Below are 9,869 nucleotides of genomic sequence, written 5' to 3' on the forward strand. Positions count from 1 at the left end.
CCAAATATGCTAGGTTTGGAAATATAGTGAATGGTTTTCTTGAGGCCCCGTCTTTTTGTTTACTTCTGGGAAGTTAGTGGAACACTTTAGTAGAGAAGAAAGAAAAGTCACCATGAAAGAAAAGGGGAACTGTTTTTAAAAAGAGTCACAGTAATCCCATAAATTGTAGTTTTTAAGGGAAGATTCAGCATAATCCAGTGATCAGAAATCCATAATAGAAGCTAGGAAGCTAGACGTTTTGTTTTCCATTCGATAGACATCAATTGATGTAATATAGTTCTTTTGGAACATTTAAACCTCCCCTAAAGATAGACATTTCTCTTCCAAACAACTCCACTCCACAGTTCTTAAAATGGAGAGGTGGGCTTCCCCATCCCCCCCTGTTTTTTTGGTTTGGAATGGAGCAGGAGGGAGGCTCCAGTCTCAAGCAAGGCTGCAAGGCTGTCCTCTGGGACTCTGCCAGCACATGTTAACCCTCTAGCTGCCACATCCTCCCCTCCTTCAGTTAACTTGCAGAGAGCAGCGCTGGGGTAGCCCTGCTCCAGTTCAAGCCCTGAGATGACAGCCTGAGGCCTCCCCTCTTCCTCCTCAAGCCTTGTTTCTGGCATCCAACGAGATATGCATTTCTGATCTTGGTTTCTCCCCTCTGTCTCGAGTCACCAAAGTCACTTGTCATTCCAGCTCACCTTCCTGGGGGAAAACGTGGAGGTCAAGGAGATGATGACGACATGGACTGTGCAGAAAGGAATTCCCCTGGTGGTGATCACGCGAGAAGGGCGTTCGCTCAGGCTGCAGCAGGAGCGCTTCCTGAGCGGGGTTTTCAAAGAGGACCCTGAATGGAGGGCCCTGCAGGAAAGGTGGCTGCTTTGCTTCTGTTCGCCTGGGTCACTTCATCTCAGCTTGCTCCTTGTGTCATTAGCTTTCTTTCCGTTTCTCCAGCCACGTGGTGGATGCTCTTTCTGCGCAGCAATCAGAGGCCCGAACTAGCCTTGACCACAGACTAGAGAGCTTGGAGCCGCCCAGACTGTGTTGTTGCAAGCTGTGTTCTCAGTAATTCCATAGCAGCGGCTCAGTTCTGATGCAGGGGGCGGTCAGCTATCTTTCTGTTAAAATATGTCCTACTCTTTTCCATCCTAGACTTCTGGGGCCTCATAAGTTGTGTGACTAGCCCATACCTAGAAAGTGTTATGACAGCTATACATCTAATCAGCGGAGAAAATATATCATTGAATTACATTCCTGTGAATCCTGTGAATTAAACCTCCTGTGGCCTTTTGTTTTTCAGTAACTGACTATAAATGGGATGTCTTAAGACATGTGGTGTGTCTTGGTAATAATGAAAGGAAATCCAGTGAACTGCATCACCATCTCGTTCACCAACCTATGCTAAGAAGCCATGTTCAAGGCTTTACTAAAATCAAGAAACACAACACTGTCCACATTTCTCGGATCTATTAGTTTTATCCATGAGATGAATGAAGTCAATTTTAAATGAAATAATACAAGTGAACTTGTACTGGTTCTTATGATTATTATTTATTTTTCTAGGGGTGTATCTGTCTAATCACAATTCTAGAATTTTTATGAGAATCAGAATCAAATTCAAGGTCTTTAACACAGAAAATATACTGTTTTTCTTTTCTATGTGGCCAGTTGCCTATTTCCAGTCGAACAGCAACCTTTATGCCTCTTCTCCATGTACGCATCATTTCATTTTTCCGTATGTCCTTCTGAAGTCTGAACCTCAGAAAGCTTAAACAATTTATATCTTGACAACACAGCCTGGAAAATTTAATGGCTGATTCATTATTGGGAAGGCAGGATTCACACTTCTGTGACTAATCAAAATGTCACGAGGGAGTTCAATGGTGTGGATGGGCCAGGATTACAAATATCTACTACAGTGATCTGCAGTTTTCCTCCGAGGCAGTATTTCGATGACTCTTATAAAATTATTACTCTCCAATTCATGCCTATCCAAACTCGTGAAATGCTACTGTCCATCTTTTTCATTCCCAGCTATGTTTACCTGGAAAAAATTTCCTTTCCTTCTGGAGTCAAGATCAATCCAGATCATTCTGTTAAATCTTGGCAATATCTACGTGTCCATTTTTCCCTTTTTGTATGACTTTTTCAATTGCTTTGTTAATTATCGATAATTATCGATACTTTATGGGTTAGCAGGTAGATTATCCCTCCTGACCCTTTACTAAAGTCTGTGTATGCTGTTTCTTTCATTGTTTTATATTTTTCTGAAGACTAACAGGTGCATCCTCAATTATTCCTCTTTCTGTTTTATACCCGTCGGTATTTTCAAGCGTATGATTTTACATGAGCAAGATTACTACAGCTAATATGGCTTGATGTGATAGAGAAAATGAATTCTAGAACCTGTTCGCAAGTCAAAAAAACACCAGCCGGTTTCTGTTATTTACCATAGTAGGATCATTGATAAGTAACCAAAGTACCATTGAAATTGGTCTTTTCCTCCAATCCATTTGCTTTTCTGCTCCCTGGACGTGGCTGATCAGCAGATCTTAGATTGTGGCATTGCTGACCCCTTACAGTTACTTACCAGTCGCAGGGGTCGGTGTGGGTAGCTTTGTTGAACAAAAGGTAAGTGGAAATCATACTGAGGTCAGATCTTTATATTTTGAGGCTTTTCTTGAAGTTGTCTTTGGTTATTTGAATTAATATCAGGTTGCCAGAGTTTTTGGAAGTATGAAAGGCAGATTGGGGTTTGTTGTTTTTTTTTTTTTCTCTTGCTTAGAAGGAAACAGTCAGCAGAACTTGTGATAAGAGATTTGGACAGGAATGGCACAGGTAACTGTGACAGAGTTCAACTAGGTATATATTGCCAGCATCTTTATAACCATATGGAAGAATTTTTGCATACTCAAGGATCTGCATGTCTTAGCCTATAAAATTTATAAGGCCACTGATGGTGTGAAAGATGGACCATTAGGTGCCTTTTACAGCCTGAGTCTGACAATGTGAACATTAAAATGGCCATTCATTTAGTCTGTAACTCTCTCTATTTTCTGACATAGGTACCTCTGGCATATTCCATTGACCTACTCCACGAGTGCTTCTAATGTGGTTCATAGACACGTTCTAAAATCAAGGACAGGTAATAAACTCCTTAGCCAAACAGGTGTTTCAGTTCTGAAATTAAACATGTTCTGGACTATTTGGAGGAAAGGTACTATAAGTAAATCTCATAATAAAAGATTTATGTTCAGGGAAGTTCTTATTTCTCCGTTTATTAGTTACTAAAAGAACGCTTTAGTTGGAAAGTTTGAATTTTCTATTCAGTGGAAGTTTTCTTGTGCTTTTAGCATTTAGAGATAGGTTTGCATTTAATCAGAAAATGGTGGCTTTCTATCTTATATCACTTAGAAACCACTAACCCAGTGCTTATGCCACAAGGCAAAAATATGTATTAGAAAAGAGCATGCACTTTGGAATAAATTGGCCCTGGATTCAACTCCTCCCTCTGTCACCTATTAGATGTGTGACCCTAAGAAAATTTCTTCACTCCTCCTGAACTTCAGTTTTCTCATCTTATTTTAAATGGGGACTAGGTCTCACAGAACTATTGAGAGAATATGATAATGTTATTTTTACCACATAGTATAATGTCTGTCATATTAAAAATACATAACATAATTCTAATTTCTCTTTTGAACACCTAACTGAAATGTGAGAGGATTTCCATCATAATGTCATGTTCAACCTGGAATCCTTATTTCATCCAAAATGAGGACTAGACAAATGGATCACCTATTTACATATACATATTTCAGTGACCAGTAACTAAACCCTGAGACAAGGCCGCAAATAAATCAAGTCAAATTCCAATCATGCTTACCATCTGGTTAACTGGGCCTCTCAGACCTGCAGAGACTGCTTTTGAGAACAAATTTAGCAGTCTTTTTCCTATGAATTAACCTATTTATTAATTTCATAAGACCATAATTCACAAAAAAACCCATTCAGTAGTCTGTGAAAAGGAATATCATAATGATTCTTCCAAAACTTTGTCTTCCCACTGATTATTTAGTAAAAGCACGAGAACTAACAGTTTTGGAGATGTTCCTGGTATGTACGTTGATAAAAATCTGCTATGCCAATTTCCTCCTCCTAGATACTCTGGAATTATCTGAAAAGATCAGTTGGGTAAAATTCAATGTGGACTCAAATGGCTACTACATTGTTCACTACGAGGGGCACGGATGGGACCAACTTATTACACAGCTGAATCAGAACCACACACTTCTCAGACCTAAGGACAGAGTAGGTCTGATTCATGATGCATTTCAGCTAGTAAGGTAAGGCAAAATTTCATCTGATTTCACAGGAAATAACATTCATAACCAGCTGTGCTAGATTTCAAAATCAAACATTCAGTGTTGGTCATTCGCATGAGATGGGTCTGAATGAAGTCAAACACTGACCACTAGGCCAAAGCCTATCTACTGATACGGTGTTTTGACCCACGTAGTATTTAAACATGTAATCTGACATTTTAAAATGTGGGGAAATTTATAAACAAATCCTGACTTCTAGAGCCTCTTTTGAAAGTGAGAGGATGTGGCAACTGTGGACCTTCATTCCCACATAGAGGAGTGTGCAGCGGGCAGATCCTTCTTGAAGCCAGGCCTTCACTGTCCCATGCACCAAAGTCCCAAACGGTACCTGAGTGGCCATCTTCACTCACTTAGGGTGAACCCTCTAGGCATTTAAGCTTTTGACTCCAGATTTACAATTTAGGTGTATAGCTTGCTGTTTCACCAAATACTTATGTAATCCATTGAACAAAAAGTATAATATAGTCTTAACCTTTATGATTTTAAATGTTAAACCTAGTGCACAATCCATTTGTTACTTTGCTCACACTGAAGAAATCAATATGAAATTGAAAGGGAAATGAAGGAGGAATTGATTTCTTATGTTTATTCCTTCCTAGACTTTCCTGGAAAGACAAGCATTGTCTTTCTTTTCTCATTTATCATCAGCAGAATCTTATGTAGAATAAATCAGGTCACAAGATCACCAGAAGGGAAAAAAATGGAGATCAGGTGGAATATTGTGCATTGTAAGCTTTTCCTATTCTGAGAATTACTATGCTCATTTTATTCAGTGTGACATATTATTTCCTTTCACATGTTTATCTAGGTCAAATTGAGTGAGTAACCAGCAGGACACCTCTCAGGAGAAGCTTCTCCGTACAACAACAGAATTCTCTGGTTAGGAGAAAAGGGGAGATTGAGAGCTTAATCCTTAGCCCCATGCCTCTCAGGAACGTTGGTAGCAGAGCATATTGGAAGCCAGGATTGGCCAGGATGCGGCCATCACACATCTGAGTGGATGGATTCATGATAGATTAGCTGAGAAGTAGGCCATGGTTCCTTGAAGGAGGTCTGTCTGCTCAAAGGAGAAACTCTGAGTAGATTGCAGAGAAGACAGATTAAGAGAGTAAGAATAGGAAAACTGAAGAATATTGACAATTGAGCAAATGAAAGCCAATCTTTCAGGTAGTTGCAAAGTCTTTTTTGCTCTTTCTGGCCAATAAATTTATGGGTTGTCTAAATTTAGCTGAAGGAACCCTACAGTTATTAATAAAACAGTGGAAACCAATAAAATGTCTTCACTAGATGGACAGGGTAATGAAGTTAATTAAGAGTACAAATTGGCTTAAAATAGATGAGTTCAAGTATTCCTTCTTCAACTCTTGTTTGACCTTGGGCAAACTGTCTAAACATTTCAAGCCTAAATTTTCTAGTCTTTAAAATTCCAGCTTTAAATAATAATAATATCTAATATCAAGGGTTGTTTCGGGGATTGCATAAGATAATGCCAATAAAGCACTAAGCACAGTATCTGTGCAATAAATATTAACTGTTAGTATTATTAGTATTATCTAATATAAATTGTTTAAAAGGTCATGTTTTGAGGAGGAAGATGGAGCGGCAGCATAGAAATGTATTTCAAATGATGTGAAGTTGGAAAAAAAGCAGAATGTGAGTTTGTGTATTATTATGTTTGCAACTATATAGAAAAAAGTATTAGCTAAAAGTGGGGGGAAAAAAGAGGAGGAAATATTCCAAAGTGCTATTAGTGAATGTGTCGGGTAGTGAAAAGATGAGACTTGTTTCCTCCCCTCTCTAATTTCCAACTGTTTCATAATTTGTTTATATTAATTTCATCATAAAACTAATTCAATAAGGAAACAATTTAAAACCCTCATCCTAGATCTAAATATTTTTACTTGCTACTCTCCCTTAGTAATATTTATCTCATCCTTCCCTGCTTTATAAAATATCTATTTAAGAGTTAAAAGAGGGGCGCCTGGGTGGCACAGCGGTTAAGCGTCTGCCTCCGGCTCAGGGCGTGATCCCGGCGTTATGGATCGAGCCCCACATCAGGCTCCTCCGCTAGGAGCCTGCTTCTTCCTCTCCCACTCCCCCTGCTTGTGTTCCCTCTCTCGCTGGCTGTCTCTATCTCTGTCAAATAAATAAATAAAATCTTAAAAAAAAAAGAAAAGAGTTAAAAGAAGTGATCAGCGATCATAGTTGGTTTGAAGACAGAATTTGACCAAGGAGTGGATATTTATTTTAATTGGGTTTTCATATTTATTAAATATAATTTAACACTTGAATCTCATCTGAGTTGAATAGAATTAAAACGACAACTTTAATTTCCTTATAGAAAAACTGTTTTAGTCCCACACCATAAAAAGAAGGCCCAAATGGGCTCCTCAGGAATATAGTTTTATTTCACAAAGGTACCATTTAACTGAAACTGTATACTAATAAGTATAGAACTGTATACTTATATCTAATAAGATATAGATATTTTTCTGTTTAATCTATTTTAATCTATTTTTTCTGTTTAATCTCTGTTTGATCTAATAAGATACGGGTTCTTTTCTGTTGGGCTGAAGTATAAGTTTATATGTGTGTTTAGTTTTCAAGCTGAACAAACATTCAGATAACACTTTGTGTGATAATTGGTGGCAAGGAGCTGGATTTTTATTAAACAATAATTATATAAAAAGAAAAGAAGTCCTCTTAAATGAATATTAAGATTAATTTTTTTAAAGTAGCTAAGTATAAAAGTAAATGATGATGTTTGTTTTAGTAAGAAATTAATTAGACTGGACCAAATAAGAAAAACATACACAAAAACTTAATTTAAAGTAACTTCTGTGTTCAACACTCTTTTAAAAATTACAACCCTGGCATATTTTACCCAGTTTTTCCTGCTACTGGTCCCCTAGGGTATCAGCTGCACTGTACATTCCGACACTTACACGTGTGGGAAGCAACCGTGACATTTGATAGGTTAATACTTTAAAAAATACAGCAAACCATAGAATCATAGTGCATATGGGTCAGCCCTCTGTCTTCAGGCAAAAATTATGGAAATTTTTCCATAAGTCTGTCTTAAAGCAGTATATCATTGTGTTTAAGAAGAGTAAAGTCACAACAAAAGTTGGTTTTTTTTTAATTTCACTCCTTTCTAGTTTCGGTTTTAGATAAGAATTTAGATGAGAATTGAACATTTTAAAAGCCCTGAGGAGGTAGCACATTATGTTAATGAAAAATTCAATAGAGACATCCTTTGTTCTGGAATCTGTTTCCATATCATGCTATTATGCTTAATCTGGGAGTCAGTTGCTGGCAATGATAGCTTACAGACCATGTGCAGACAGACACAAGTCCTGTCAGAAACACATGTGAGAACCACTCTGCAAAAATGACAATATAATGGTTTATTTCCTCTGCAGAAGAGACCCTAACGTTTTGCTATTCAGAATCATAGTTTTGGGGCGCCTGGTTGGCACAGCGGTTAAGCATCTGCCTTCGGCTCAGGGCGTGATCCCGGCGTTCTGGGATCGAGCCCCACATCAGGCTCCTCCGCTGTGAGCCTGCTTCTTCCTCTCCCACTCCCCCTGCTTGTGCTCCCTCTCTCGCTGGCTGTCTCTATCTCTGTCGAATAAATAAATAAAATCTTTAAAAAAAAAAAAAAAGAATCATAGTTTTGTCATTTGTTCTTCTCATTAAAAGAAAATACTGAGAAGGCATGTAACTTTGGCATCTAAATAGATTCTAAAAAAAAGATGGAAGTACTTTTTTTTTTCCCACTCATAATAAAATGTTCAGTTTTAAAATGTTCAATTCTCATCTAATTCCACTACTTCTCTGTTAGGCTCTAGGAGGGGCATTAAAAGAAGAAAAGACATAGCCCCTGTCTTCAAAGTTCCAAGTTCACTTGGAGGAACAATTCAAATCCACAAATGAAACAATTAGAGAACAACATAATATATGAAAACCTTGATATTATTTGTAGTAAATATTAATATTAGCTAATATTTCATTTATAAATTTCTTACTGTGTATAGGAATGACTCTAAGCACTCTACACACAGGGAGTCATTTACTCCTTACAACAGTAGAAGATACCACTATTTCTTCATGTACAGAGGACGCAAGCGAGCCCTAGAGAGGTTAGATAATTTACCTAAGATCATACAGCTAGTCAGTGGCAGAAGTAGGGCTTAACCCCAGTGGTCTGGCTATGATGAACTGCTCCTGTCATCGCTCTCTAGATCATAGTTGTGTTAATATTAAAAATATTAAGAACTATAAGATATGTACAAACCACCAACAACTTGTTTCATCCCTCAGTGCAGGAAGGTTGACCCTAGACAAAGCCCTTGACCTGACTCGCTATCTCCAACATGAAGCAAGCATCCCTGCACTTCTCAAAGGTCTGGAATACTTAGAATTGTTTTACCATATGATGGAGAGAAGGAATGTTTCAGATGTCACAGAAAACCTCAAGGTTTGTATCACTTCCAGAAAATTCACTAAGTAAATAGAGAGTGCCTGGAGGATGGGTGAGACGGTCTGTTTGTGTGAACTCCTGGGGATAAATCTTTAAGAAGCCGAGGGAACTGGCTGATGGCACGGTCAACACCACCGGGCTGAATGGTTGGAAATCCCTCATTCCTTGTCATCACCAACCTAAGAACACCCTATCAGGATCATGAGCAAAATATTCCTCCGAAATGTGATTTTTATCTTTTGTCAATTGATATTCTCCTCTCAGATAGGAAATTAAATCCTATTTTTTAAAAGATTTTATTTATTTATTTATTTATTTGAGAGAGAGAGAGAGAGAGAGACAGCCAGAGAGAGAGGGAACACAAGCAAGGGGAGTGGGAGAGGAAGAAGCAGACTCCCAGCAGAGGAGCCTGATGTGGGTCTCGATCCCAGAACGCTGGGATCATGCCCTGAGCCCAAGGCAGACGCTTAATGGCTGTGCCACCCAGGCGCCCTTAAATCCTATTTTTAATGTAAAAACTCTGTTTAAGTATGATAGGTGGGGGCCCAGAAAACGAGGAGAAAAATACAAAGACAGATAGTTCTGTGTTTGGGGAAGATTCATGCGGACAGTTTAGAGTTGACCCCTTTCGATGGGTAAGAGCTGTGTCAAGTACTAAATTTAGCCTCTCTGTAAATCATTCTGTGCTTTCTGCAGCATTACATTCTCAGGTATTTTAAGCCAGTGATTGACACACAAAGCTGGAGTGATAAAGGCTCTGTCCAGGACAGGATGCTTCGATCGACCATCTTAAAACTGGCCTGTTACCTGAACCATCCTCCTTGCATCCAGAAGGCAACTGAACTCTTCTCTCAGTGGATGGAATCCAGTGGAAAATTAAAGTAAATCTAGACATCTGTCCTGTTCTTTGTTCCTTTCACTTTGATGCAAAAGTCTTTGATCAAGCAAGACACTAGATCTAAAACCTTTCAGTGAGGACGGTGGGGGTCCATAGGGAGAGCCATGCTGGGAATTAC

General features: G+C 38.6%; 1 protein-coding gene across 4 annotated transcripts in view; it reads left to right on the plus strand.

Moving 5' to 3' along the window:
• Positions 1–9,869, plus strand: part of ERAP2 (endoplasmic reticulum aminopeptidase 2) — a 39,825-nt gene that overhangs the window by 22,257 nt on the left and 7,699 nt on the right. For all 4 annotated transcript variants that reach the window (XM_026498577.4, XM_057307243.1, XM_048220959.2 and 1 more), the window contains 5 exons: positions 682–857; positions 3,051–3,130; positions 4,148–4,331; positions 8,694–8,850; positions 9,550–9,734. In XM_026498577.4, coding sequence (XP_026354362.2) covers positions 682–857; positions 3,051–3,130; positions 4,148–4,331; positions 8,694–8,850; positions 9,550–9,734 — 782 coding nt within the window. The remainder of the gene's footprint in view (positions 1–681; positions 858–3,050; positions 3,131–4,147; positions 4,332–8,693; positions 8,851–9,549; positions 9,735–9,869) is intronic.

This window comes from Ursus arctos, unplaced genomic scaffold (genome assembly GCF_023065955.2).
Source record: "Ursus arctos isolate Adak ecotype North America unplaced genomic scaffold, UrsArc2.0 scaffold_5, whole genome shotgun sequence".
In the NCBI taxonomy this organism is placed as follows: Eukaryota; Metazoa; Chordata; class Mammalia; order Carnivora; family Ursidae; genus Ursus; species Ursus arctos.